We start from the raw sequence: 13,284 nt of genomic DNA, 5'->3' as shown, positions 1-13,284 counted from the left end.
CACACACACACACACACAGTAAGACCTGGACTTACTGAGCTGACCCCTGACCTCTGACCCCCCACACCCAGGACCTAGACTTACTGAGCTGACCTCTGACCTCTCTTCAGTCAGTCATGGAGAAATCTGTCTGTAGTTGTTGTATTTCTGGGGGAACTGCTCCACCTTCCTCCCTGCTGCTCCCTTCAGCTGTTTGTTCATCTGAGCCTCTGAACACAAACTGGCTGTTTGAGAGCTGCTCAGTGTTGGAGCTCAGCTGGGTTTTTACATCTTCCTGTGAGAATCTGTGCAGGAGGCAGATGTGAGAGGGGAGGTGGCTGCGTACATGCCTGATCAAAACACAACAGATGGAAATAAACCGTTCACTTTTCAATGTTCCAGGTTGGATTATTGCCCACCGCCAACAGGCGAAACATGGGCGATAATGTTTTTACCTGTGGGTGTTTGTTTGGCTGTTAGCTAAATATCTCATGAACCAATGAACAGATTTTAATGAACGTCTCAGAAAGTCGTCATTGGATGTTCGTCTACAACTGACTAACTTTTGAATCAACCGAATTCAAGATGGCTGCCACAGCTACCTGACCTCAGCAAAAACAGAGATGGCTGCTCCTCTGTCAGTTGACAGATATTGAGGTAAAGTTTGATGTGGTAGTAGCTGAGAGTCATTGACAACACATCCTCTGAGTGCTAACAGATCTTGTGATGAATCAGTGAACCCTAACTCCATCATCTGCCATGAAAGTGGTGGGTGATATGCATTCCTTCAAGACACGTTCACCCTTTAATTCCTTTAGTTTCCTGTTGATGTTTATATCATGTTGTTGTACATGGAGGAAGTGCTGGGAGCTTCAGGGAGCAGAAGGTCTGCAAACAGTCTGAGCAATAAAGCTGTTTCATTTGGATTCTGGACCTGAGACCTGGATCCACAGCACTCCCCTTAGACCCCTTCCCTCTGGATACAGACTGGGCCCCAGCATTAGTTAATGGGTGGTTACTTATAAAATGAGCCAATTATCTGACAGATGGACTTATTGTCCTGTTTCTCCTTCCAGTTCAGTGAAACTGCATCCTGAGATGTTGGTTCTTGAAAGCCTCCATCATTCCAGAGCATTAGTTGTCTTTTTGTCCCCTCAGTGAACTGCAGTGTCTTTGATCAAACTGTCTGATTCAAGTTTTCCTCCATATCTGCCAAACACACCATCTGTGGTCTTCACAGACAGGAAGTCCCTCACCTACCACTGACTGCTTATTGTCCACTGCACTAACGGTCATCAGGAGGTTATCATGAGGTCATGTTAACTGACCATCACCTAATCATTAACTAACTAAATGTCATCATTAGTTAACCAATGGCTAAATGTTCATTAACAATTAGAACCTGTTATGTTCTCATTAGTCCCTCAGTAAATTTTATTGTAAAGTGCTCCCCTGACCTCTCACATGTATTTACAGACTGACCTTTGACCTGTGTGAGGACTACTTTGTGTCTCAGGATGTCCTGGTGTCTGTAGACGGTGCAGATGTAGCTTCCACTGTCGCTGCCCCTGAGGAACTCCAGGGTCAGACTGAGGTCTCCAGTTTTCCGCAGGTCTTTGTTCATCTTCACGCGGCCGCAGTAACCCTCATCCTGGTCTTTATAATGTTTACTTGTGTTTGGAAACACATGAACAAACATAAATACTGGATCAGAACGAGTCCACTCCACTGTGGTGTCCTCAGGCAGGTCAGGTGTTGTTCTGCAGGGCAGGATGACAGACTCCGCCCCTTCCTCCACCTCCACCTGTTGAACTAAGAGGACAATGAAGGACAACATAAATTAAAGCTGTAAGTAGTAATAAACAGCATTCACACCTCAGCAGTTCTCCCATCGGTCCCAATCAAAGACCGTGAGTGTTTCCACATTCGGACTGAACCAGAACATGTCTCTGGGCTGTAAGTGGCGCTGATTGAAGGCCATCATTATGACAGAAAAATGCATTCAGGACACTTATCAAGCAGGAAGTCTTTGGGTCAAATTTATTCTCTGCATGTTTGCAGTCTGAGGGCTCAACTAAAACAGCAGGAAGTGATGAGACCAGCTTTGTTTAATGATTGAACAAGGATCAATAAAACTTTAATAAATGTGTTTAGTAATTTCATCTTTAAGATTAAATTACCAAATTAAAGTTCTCAGACAGCATGGGATAAACTCCCATGTTATGCTGATGACACTCAGTTATATTTATCCATGAAACCTGATGAATCCAATCAGTTCCTTAGATTAACAACATGTCTTAAAGACCTAAAAACCTGGATGACTCTTAATTTTCTGCTTTTAAACTCAAGACAGACAGAGGTTGTGGTTTTTGGACCTGAGCATCTGAGGAACAAACTGGAGGTTTCACTTCCTCTGGATGGTTTGAACTCAGCCTGGATGGGATTTTGGATCAACTGAAGACTTTTTACAGAGTTTCTCAGAGATCCAGATAATAAAGAATTACAACAGTCCAGCCTAGAAGTGAGAACTGCATGGAGCAGTTTCTCTGCAGGTTTTTGGGACCAGATGTTTCTAATTTTAGTGATTTTGTTCAGGTGGAAGAAAGCGGTCCTGGGAACATTTTAATGTGAACAAGTCCTGGTCCAAAATCACACCAGGGTTCTTTTATTAAAGCTTTTTGTTGACTTGGTTCATTAGAACTTTTTACCATAAAGATGATCGGATTATTGGTTCATCTTGTTATTTCCTGTAATTTGACCTCTGACCTCCTGCAGGGGGTGAGGTTTGTTGCTCACCTTTGACCTTCAGCTGAACTTCTGTCACTCTCCATTTTTCTTTTGTATATCCGAGGCTGCAGGTGTAGTTTCCACTGTCAGAGAGTCGGGGTTTTCTCAGAGTCAGGCTGAAGTCTCCAGTATCCAGAAAATCAGGTCTCATTGATGTTCTGACTCTGTAATCCTGGTTTTGGTCTTTAAGATCGTCTCCTTCTTTATCTCGTCTCAGGTGGACAAGATTGGGTTTAAGATCACTCCGAGTCCACATGACGAAAGGGTTGTCTTCAGGTATCATACCTTTATAGTCACAGGGCATCAGGACAGGCTCCGCCCCCTCATTACCCTCCACCACCGCAGCCAGGGCATGCTGGGAAACTGTGAGGACACAAACAGGAAGAGAAATCAGCTGTGAGTTTGTCTCAGTGTTCATGTGTTCATTAAAAGCCTCCAGCTGCCAGTTTGAACAGTCTGCTCCACCTAAACATCTCTGTATCATTATAATATTTTGCTTACAGACAGAGGCTATTACATGATCACCCTCCTTTCATGGTGCCAGAGAGAGAAAAACCATCATCTGAGTCAGAACTTCAGCTGCTCAACAAGAAGACAAAGAGCAGCTGATCTTACCGAGCAGGAGGATCCCAAACCCCACCAACATCTTCATCTTCATCTTCATCTTCATCTTCCTGTCAAAGTAAGAGCCCTCAGCTCCCAGCAACTGATGGTCTCCTGACTCTCTGACAACACTTCACTGTCTCTTCACCTACAGGAAGTTAGCAGCTCTCAGCAGGAGGACGCCTCAGTTCTCAGGAACACCTTCACCTGATCATCCAGTTTGGGAGAAATGTCTGCCTCTCTCTTCACAGTATCAGGAAAAAACTCAGCAGTTTGTTTCATTCTCCTCTCTGATTGGTCCGTTTCACAAAATGCCAGCAGCAGAGGAAACCGGTTCTTCTGAAACCTGATCTGTTTCTCTGTTTTTCATCCAGTGTTCTCTGTCACTGACTTATTTCACAGATTTATCTACAGATGTGTCGACAGTCACATGATCACATGATTCTGAGGTTATTTACTGATGATTTATGGGTCCAACATCCTGTAATCAAAGCAGCTTCAGCTGTAGAAAATGCCTAAATGTGTCATTTCCTCCTGTGTTAAATTAAAGGTGTAAACAGAGCCAGAGTTTCTCCACATGTCCATCTGTCCAAAGCAGCCAGAGAGGAGGACCCAGAGGACACATGTCTTCAGGATTAAAGTACTAAAAGCAGGACTGAGGTTTGAGTCCCGACTGATCAGGAAAACATGTTCTACAATCCAACACGTTAAAACCTGATCTCCGAGCTCTGAACTCAGGCCTGCTGGGGGGTCGGCTCATCTTACCGAGCAGGAAGTTGTTCTTTGAATTCCAATGACATATATTCTATAGACGTGCTGTCACGTGACTTTTGATGCACCAGAAACGCCGCCATTTTAAGGAAATAGTTAATTTCAACCTCTCCGTTCAGCAGTATTATAATTCCTTGATATTGTCCAGCGTTTGCTGCACAAGTTGTCGTGAAAAATACATTTTATTGAAATGTTTTAACTCTTAGTTGGCCTTTTTGGTACCTTTACTTTAGTCTATCTCAGCTTGTATCATTTCTGATCTGTTCAGCTGAGGGTTTTAAATCCTAGTTTAGTTTATGTTAACTTATTATCAGTTTATTACTTCTTAGTTTGGTTTTCCTCAGTTTATTTTAGTATGACTTAGTACGACTTGTTTTAGATAAGTTTAGTTTAGCTTTTTATATCCTAGTTTCTTGGCTTGGTTTTTCCTCTGTTCATTTTACTTCTGCTCATTTATTGTGTTTTTATGATGTAAAGCACTTTGCTTTACATCATAAAAACACAAAGCACCTTGTTGCTGAAAAGTGCTATATAAATAAATTTGACTTGACTTAACATTTCATCGATAAGTGTTTTTTTTGTAATAACGAGGCTATGAAGTATGGAGGCACGTTGCATTCACCAAAGAAAAAACAAAGGCTCTTATCTGATAATTAGGAGATCTTATCTCATAATTAGGAGAAAAGATGTTGTAATTATGAGATAACTGGACAGGTGCTATTCAGGCCGCTGCACAGACGACACATAAACTTCAAACGAGTTTTTATTTTTTTAGACAAAGCACTCAGTGTTTAGTGATGATTTCTATTAATCTTTAGTGCGATTGATACACATATTTAATGTGACATGTAATCTTTCTGATGAATTCCACATGTGAATGTTTGAAAATGTCTGAAAATACGTGTGCGGTTTGTATGGACATAATTTATGTAAGGAACTGCAGCTCTCATAAAGGAGGACCCAGAGGACACATGTCTTCAGGATTAAAGTACTAAAAGCAGGACTGAGGTTTGAGTCCCGACTGATCAGGAAAACATGTTCTACGTTCTAACATGTTACAGTAATAAGAAAAATGCAACAAACTGTTTTTGTTTTTATTCAAAACTGATTTAAGACAGGTCAGATTAAAATACAAAAATTAAAACACGAAGAGTTAATTTTATAAATGACATCCAGAGGATCCAAAAACATAAAACCAACAATTATTACAGAAAGACAGAAAAACACAAAGATACGGTCTTCACCCAATTATCTTACATTTCATTAGTTTTTATTTTTGCTTTACTGACCTTTAACCTGACCTTTAATTTGACCTTTAACCTGTCCTTTAATCTGACCTTTAACCTGACCTTTAATCTGACCTTTAACCTGACCTTTAATCTGACCTTTAACCTGAACCTGAAAGACACTTAGGTTTGGTTTTTACTGTGAAACTGCAATCCATTTTTGCAAACTCAAACACAAACACGGGGTACAGGGTGAAGAACATGGTGGCCAGGGTCCATTCACAGATGGCAGCAGGATAAACATATTTCATCAAATGGAATATGAAAACTGAAGGAGAGGAGAGTCAAGGAACACAACGAGAACAAGACGAGGAACCCTGAAACTTCTCATCACTCAGGAGGCTCATTTTAATCCTCTCACACAGATCAGAGAATAAATAAAGAGGCTCATGCTGTCATAAACAGTCCTGGGAAAAGAAGGTCCAGCCTCCTTCAGTTCTCAGGTTCTATCAGAACATAAAACTGATCCGGTCTTTATCAGGTTCTAAAATGATTCAAATCCAACCTCAGGTGAACAAAAACACAACAGGTTCCACCGAGGTATTTATTAAACAGAACCTGGTTCCTGACCCAGCAGAACCTGGTTCCAGTTCCTGACCCAGCAGAACCTCCTCCAGCAGCAGAACTCTCAGTGGGTTCCTGGTTGTGGAGGAGTTGTGGCCCACTCTTCTTTCCAGCGTTGCTTCAGCTCATTGGTTTCTGCTCAGCTCTCTGAGGTTCTGGTTCTGGTTCTGGACCGTTCTGCTGTGTTTGGGATCATTGTCCTGTTTNTNCGGACAGATGGCCTCACATCTGACTCCAGAATCAGCCCAAACCATCAGCCCTCCACCACCGTGCTGACAGCTGCAGTGCATTCTGGGTAAACATCTGTCCTCTGGTCTGGTTCTGCTCCAGAAGTCTTCTGGTTCCTTCAAGTGGAGCTGCCATGTTGTTTTTAGAGAGAAGAACCTCAGCAGCTCCTGGTCCTGAAGCTCTGAGATCCTGAGGCTGGAACCAGATTTGAACTTTTTGTTTCTGTTTAATAAATAACGACTCGGTGGAATCTGTTGTGTTCTTGTTCCCCTGAGGAAAGATTTGAATCATTTGAGAACCTGATAAAGACCGGATCAGCTTTATTACATCCTGATATGTAAAGAACTGAAAGAGGGAGGACATTCTTTTGACCTGGACTGTATAATAAACACGTAAAAAGTTAATCCTTATCAGTAAAATATCTGAACTAATATCCAAACAATAAAGAGTCAACAAAAGTTAATGAAATATTAAAAAGTAAAATAATCAACAGTGTTTAAAGTTCAGGTAAACTGCAGAAATTTCAGTCACAATAATCATTAAATAAAAACAAAACAGGCCAGGAATTAGAGCTCATTTCTCTGGTCACGCAGGTGAAAAGGATACACAGTAAGAGCAGGACGGCGCAGCAGCAGCAGAGAAAAATCCCAACGTATTTCATGATGTATGATCTCATCAGCCCCACCTGGATACAGAGGTACGCCAGGCCAGAGACGAAGGCCAGAAACGCACCGGTGTAATGGACTCCTTTAATGGCTGATGACTGAACACAAACAGGCAGCAGACATTTTAGTTTCTTCTTTGCACCAAAGTTAACAGAAGGATTTTCTGCTAGTTGGTGGAGGACGGTTTGATTTTTTATCAAATAGAAACAACAGAAGTCTGAGTGGAGCTTCTTGTCAGCAGTTACCTGGAAGTTCCCGGTGAACGATAGTCCGACAGAGGAGATGACTCCCAAAGCCAAGCTGGCCTTGTTGAGATGTCCGGCTGTCCTACTGAGACTTCTGAAACGCAGCACCTCAAAAATCAGACCTAAAAGACGAAGAAATGCTTTTATTTATGACTAAATCTGAACAATGATGAAACTGCAAAAATGTGTATAATGTAAATAAAAACAGAATCCATTGATCCTACACCATATGAACCCATATTTTTCCCCACGGTGGAACATAAAGAACATATCAAATGTTTAAACTAAGAAATTGTCCCATTTTTGGGAAAAAAAATATCAGGACATTTTGAATCTGATGGCAGCAACTCGTCTCTTTAAAGATGTTCCAGATGTTCTCCTCTGTGCAGCATCTCCATCAGTAAACATCTGGACCTGAGGTTGTCCCATTCTGTCTGTTCAACAGTCCTGGATGGGACCAGATGTTAATCTAAAACCTAGACTAATGCACCCCCATACCATCAGAGAGGCAGGCTGGATGGTCCCTCTCCTCTTTAGTGCCCATCTTCAGCCTCTAAATGCTCTTTTTATCTGCAGTTCTCTGACTGACCTGCTGACAATTAACTGAATTAGTTAGAAAAGCTCCTCCAGATGTTTCCTTTTACAGCCTTTTGTTGCCTTTTATTACCTCCAAACAACTTTTTACAGATGTGTTGCTGTCATCAATTGTTTTTTTTCCCTTCCAAACGCTGGTACAATTTCTTAGTTTCAACATTTATTCTGTTTCCTATGTTTCTCTGTGAATAAAATGAGAGTTTATAGCAGTACTTTGGTTTTATTTTGAACGAGGATCAAAAACAACAAAGATTTGATACAATCTGTTGTTGGATTCTTCATAAAATTAGTAATAAATGAAGGTAACTTGGGTTAGTTGTGTCTGTAAAGTGACTCGGGATGATGTCTGCTGTATAAAACAATATTAGTCAGATTCTGAAGAGTCACATTAACGAGGCTCTTTACCCAGAATGCAGCCGTTGTTGCAGATCTGAGAAAACCAGCAGCTTGCAGGAGGCTGATTTCCACAATCACTGACAAGAGAATAAAAACAGGATGGTCAACAGTTGTTTGTTTTTACAGTTCTGTGGATGACTTCACAACAGATTTCCCTCTGAAATAAAACTTTATACTGACCTGATGTACGGGAATGATTCTGTGATGTTGACTGAGCCGTAGCGCACAGCTATTCCATACCTGATGAAAGAAAACATCACCACTGAATGTTCACACCTTTCATTTATACAATCTGCCTTATTTCAGCTTCTTAGATCCAGGATCTAGTTTGTTTGGTCACAATCCAAACCTCATGACCATGGGTGAGAGATGGAACGTATCAAACCCAGAACTAAGACTTTCAGCTTTGGGTTGTCAACTGTCCCTTAAAACTAATTGTCCAGTATTTGAAAACCAGCCTCTGAGGAGCACGAGCCAGGGTAAACGGTGAGCACGGTGTGTCAGGAAGGGAGTCCGGAGTAAAACACTTCTGCCAAAACAGAAGGTGGGCAAGGTGAGGCCCTGAGTATTTTAATAAAAATACTCTTATTCCTGATTATTTTTAAAGTCCTACATATACCCTGACAAGGTTTTCAGAAGAAAAATTGGAAGTTTTTATGAAATAAAGTCTTGATTCAAGAAGAAGCTACTCACACGGTCCAAATGCCCAAGATGCCGTTCAGAGCGACCACGACGGGAATGAGGAACCACAGACTCATCGTGATGCTTCAGACCTAAAACAGAAAGTTCAAAGATGTCAGGAAAAATAAAAACATGAGGTTCTAGTTCAGAGGAACAGAGTTGTACTCACTTTGAGGACCAGCTGATGTTGGTTTGGAGATCTTTGTTGGAACCGAAGAGGCTTTTCTTCAATCAACAGAGATGACAGCAAACAGGATTTTACTGACACAAATACTCTCTGGATCATCTAGCATTTGTGGTACAAATACGCAGTATTTATATGTTGATCCTACGTCACATCATTTTACATGGAGGGGGCTGTCCTGAGCAGAAATAGGGAAACCATGTAGTTTGAATCATACTTTCCCTGGAACAATAACAGGACAAAACTCTGACAGAAACTCTCTCAACCTGTTGTGGACTCAGCAATTTTCAACTTCGTCACAACTAAAGATACTTTTCTTTAAAACAACAGAGGAACTCTTCAGGAATATCTGTCACTGACATCCGTGTTTAAGATTTAAAGTTAAAGTACCACTGATTGTCACACACCTGAGTGTGTGAAATTTGTTCTCCGCATTTGACCCATCCCCTGAGGGAGCGGTGAGCAGCAGCGGTGCCGCGCTCAGGAATCATTTGGTGATGGGGCGGCAGTGGCTCAGGAGGTAGGGGGTTTGTCCTGTAATCGAAGGGTTGCTGGTTCGAGCCGTTGTGTCCTTGGGCAAGACACTTCACCCGCTTGCCTACTGGTGGTGGTCAGAGGGCTCGGTGGCGCCGGTGTGATGGCAGCCTCACTTCCGTCAGCCCGCCCCAGGGCAGCTGTGTGAATGTGTGGATGAATGTAGTGTAAAGCTTTTAGGGGTCCTTGGACTAGACAACCCTCAGAGACCAACAACCTACACAGACTAATACAGAGACCAACAACTCAGTATAAACCTACAGAAAGCAGAGGTTTTTAAATTAAAATCAAATTTCTCCCCAGGTTTTGGTTTCCTTTAGGAACTTATTGATTTGTCTCGATGGTCAGCAGACACGGTGGCACACCCAGACTGCAGAATCAGCTAAAAATGAGGTGACTGATTACACAACAGACACTCAACTTTTCAGGAACTTTGTCTTCCACCTCTTCCTGCTGCTCAGTTTTCTGAAAAGGTCAGAGATGAACTCATGACAATAAACCCCTTCAGTCAGTAAAAACTGATCCTGTTTTACCAAAAACCATCTGACTGCTGCACTGAAGCATCATTTCTCTTTAACTGGCCCACTCAGAGTTTTACTTCACAAAAATACTAATAAATAAATGTTTTAATTTCTGTAACTTTAGAAACATGAACTGGATGAACCAATAATCTTCAAACTAAAAGCTGAAGATCACAAAGTACAGAAACAAATATAAATACTGCTGAAATGATCAATATGATTAAATGAGTGATAATATTACAAACTGGGATTTTCTTCTGAATAATTTTTAAGTCAAACATATAATAAGTGTAGAATATGATGTGAGCGTTGATGAAGAACAAGTGGTTAAATAAACGATTTCTAAGAAGCTGACAGAAGGGAAAGTAACATTTCATCATCAGAGATCTGCAGGCTGACAGATTTCTGTTTCTGTAAATCAGAACTGATGTAAAAATAAACTGGAGTCAGTGTCTTTTTGTAAAGTGCAGCGTGCAAGCTGAACGACAGCTGAAGAAGCTATGACTCAGAGCTAAAAGGAGCTAAATGCTGGCTAACGCCACAAAAAGCAAAAAGGCTAGAAGCTAAAAGCAGCAAAACATAAGCTAAACATTTTCTGTGAAGGACAGATTAGTTTTTTTTTCTTGGGATTTTTGTTATTTCTCTGAGCATTGCACAGTCTGACCTTTGGGGTGAATTTGCTAAGACGTCCACTCCTGTGAGGACTGGCAGCTGTCTGAAATGGTTTCTAATGAGGGACTCAAAATAGTTTGGAAATGACCTTTGACCCTCTCAGGTTGGAGGGCAGCTGTTTCTCCGAGGTCATTGCTGATATCTTTCCACCCTGGCGTTGTGTTAACACACACCTGGACTCGTCACGTGACAGGTATCAACACCAATCAGGACAAAGAAGTCAGAGGACGTGACTCAGAAAAAACAACATTTATTTGTCAAAAAACAAAATGGGAAACTAAAAAACAATCTACGTTCATCTCTGCAGGGAGGCCCCTGATTGGCTGAGCTGTTCTATGAGGTCATCATACGAGGAGCGATGCTCATCGACATCAACTCCTGGAAAAGAAGCTTGCAGGCGTACGGCATCCGGACCAGAGAGATCTGCCAGGAGCAGAGGATCAACAATCAGTTACTGATGGACTGAGACATCGATCAGTCCGAGGAAGACAGGGATCGATCAGACTCACCTGTGTCTTGTTGCGGCAGCCTCGACACTCATACGTGTGTGTCCGTGTGTTAGCGATGGCCATCAGTCCACACAGGTTGCACACGTGGACCTGGTACGGGTCGGACGCCTCAAACAGACGCTCTCTGAGGAACTGAGCCGCTCCGTGAGCGATCTGACAATCACGCTCCATCTCCCCAAACCGCAGGCCGCCATCCCTGAGGCAGACAGGAGAGATCGGCCGTCAGAATCTGCAGCCGCCGCCGCCGCCTCACCTGAGCATCAGACAGGTGAGTCGCTCACCGAGATCGACCTTCCATCGGCTGCCGATTGAGGATCTGGACCGGGCCTCGGGCCCGAGAGTGGATCTTATCGTCCACCATGTGCTTCAGGCGCTGATAATAGGTCGGCCCGATGAAGATCTGCGACGTCAGCTTCCTCCCAGTGAACCCGTTGTAGAGCACCTGATCACCGATCAATAATCATTATCAGTGATGTTTAAAACCCTGGGAGAACATTCTGTTTTGGTGACATAACTGAGTTAATCAATAATTAATACAGGTAACCCCTGACCCTAAAAGATCGGCCCCGTCTGGATGGAGACGAGACAGAACGAGCCGAAGAGAATGTGAGCATCACTGTGACATCACTGACAGGCAAACATCTCATCCAAACCTCCTACAGCTCATCCTGCCACAGTTGATCCAAACAGGAAGTGTAACAGGAAGTATCCCCCCCTCCACTCTGACCTCATTTCCTCTCAGGTGGTAGCCGTACTCTGACAGCAGGTTGGACACTTTCTGCACGTTGACGGCGTCGTTAAACGGCGTGGCGTCGCCGATCTCACCTTTGTTGGCAGAGACCTGAAACAAACCGACCAGCCTGCAAGTCAGAACTCAGGGAACTAAAACCAATGCCTTTTAGTATTTACTGATAATATTGATAATTTATTTATTGATTATTCACAACAACAAACACCAACACATTCTAATAAATGAACTCATCAATAAGTTCTGATCGGGACCCATTAGAGCGCCTGTTCCTCAGAACTGACCGTCATATCGATTACTTGGAACCGACCAATCATAACATCAAATACTATGAGCTGATCAGTGTATTGATTACTTTTCCCTGCAGACACTCGATCAGATGGCCGACAGTCATTCTGGACGGGATGGCGTGAGGGTTAATGATGATGTCAGGTGTGATTCCCTCGCAGGTGAACGGCATGTCCTTCAAAATAAAATAATAAATAAATTACGGTAACAGTTTGATCCTCTTCCCATATTATTGATCTTGAATTGATTCGACATCAAACATCTGATCAATCAGACTGAAACTAAATGACTTCCTATAAAAAATGTCTTGGATTTTAACGTTAGCGAACTGATCTGAAATCAGTTTCTCCACCAACAGGAAGGAGCAGATTATCGACTGACTGACTTCCCGTTTACCTCTTGTCTGTATTGAATCCCACAGGTTCCCTTCTGTCCGTGACGGCTGGCGAATTTGTCTCCGATCTGAGGAATCCGGACCGAACGAACCTGCGTCAAACGACAAAACAAAGCTAGGTTTATCCAGGATTAATAACAGATCCAGCTACAATTATCCTGATCTCAGACTTTATCCTTCTGAACCACGGCTGTAGCACCTGTCACCTGAGAGGGGTTACGGTTTACTGGTTATAAGAAACTGATCATATTTAGCCTTTCAGGTGTCCTCACCCTGATCTTGCAGAACTTGTAGCCCTCCTGATTCAGGGTCACCATGACCTGGTCCACGATGCCGGTCTCACTGGTCCTCAGGAAGGTGCTGCAGTCCCTCTTGGTGTAGCGCCGGTTGCTGACGTCCAGATCTTCTTCGTTCTCCGGCAGCGTCACCGTCTTCCCGATAATCACGTCCTCGCCGGACACGCGGACGCCAGGAGCGATGAGCCCGTCATCGTCCAGCTTGTCGTAGATGGCGTGTCTCATACCTGAGCACAGGTTCATTACCTGTAAATTCTGAAAGGACTTCTCACCCTGACAGGTTTCAGGTGTTACTGACTCTAACGGGACTTCTCACCCTGACAGGTTTCAGGTGTTACT

At 42.8% G+C, this 13,284-nt stretch overlaps 2 protein-coding genes across 2 annotated transcripts in view; both read right to left on the bottom strand.

Moving 5' to 3' along the window:
- Positions 1-5,253: 5,253 nt before the first annotated feature.
- LOC108248960 (modulator of macroautophagy TMEM150B-like) lies at positions 5,254-9,080 on the bottom strand. The gene is made up of 7 exons (XM_037977513.1): positions 8,969-9,080; positions 8,812-8,891; positions 8,299-8,358; positions 8,128-8,195; positions 7,129-7,250; positions 6,825-6,981; positions 5,254-5,694 (listed from the first exon to the last, which is right to left on the bottom strand). Exons 2-7 carry the CDS (start codon positions 8,874-8,876, stop codon positions 5,528-5,530), a joined length of 639 nt encoding a protein of 212 aa, XP_037833441.1. The 5' UTR covers positions 8,877-8,891; positions 8,969-9,080; the 3' UTR covers positions 5,254-5,527.
- Positions 9,081-10,944: 1,864 nt separating this feature from the next.
- polr2b (RNA polymerase II subunit B) overlaps positions 10,945-13,284 on the bottom strand; it is an 11,691-nt gene continuing 9,351 nt past the window's right edge. Inside the window, exons 19-25 of the mRNA XM_017438063.3 lie at positions 12,922-13,172; positions 12,652-12,741; positions 12,323-12,430; positions 11,947-12,060; positions 11,501-11,661; positions 11,220-11,415; positions 10,945-11,133 (exon numbers count right to left, since the gene is read on the bottom strand). Of these exons, the coding sequence (XP_017293552.1) occupies positions 11,044-11,133; positions 11,220-11,415; positions 11,501-11,661; positions 11,947-12,060; positions 12,323-12,430; positions 12,652-12,741; positions 12,922-13,172 (1,010 nt within the window). The 3' untranslated portion in view covers positions 10,945-11,043. The remainder of the gene's footprint in view (positions 11,134-11,219; positions 11,416-11,500; positions 11,662-11,946; positions 12,061-12,322; positions 12,431-12,651; positions 12,742-12,921; positions 13,173-13,284) is intronic.

Source organism: Kryptolebias marmoratus, linkage group LG9 (genome assembly GCF_001649575.2).
Source record: "Kryptolebias marmoratus isolate JLee-2015 linkage group LG9, ASM164957v2, whole genome shotgun sequence".
Lineage (NCBI taxonomy): Eukaryota > Metazoa > Chordata > Actinopteri > Cyprinodontiformes > Rivulidae > Kryptolebias > Kryptolebias marmoratus.
The sequence above is the reverse complement of the archived record's forward strand: the minus strand, read 5'-3'. Positions and strand labels throughout refer to the sequence as shown.

Coding starts and splice junctions, on each gene's coding strand:
- LOC108248960 (XM_037977513.1), bottom strand. CDS start 8,876: ATGAGTCTGTGGTTCCTCATTCCCGTCGTGGTCGCTCTGAACGGCATC. Junction 7,251..8,127: donor CAACAACGGCTGCATTCTGG/GTAAAGAGCCTC, acceptor TTCGTCTTTTAG/GTCTGATTTTTGAGGTGCTG. Junction 6,982..7,128: donor CGTTCACCGGGAACTTCCAG/GTAACTGCTGAC, acceptor GTTTGTGTTCAG/TCATCAGCCATTAAAGGAGT.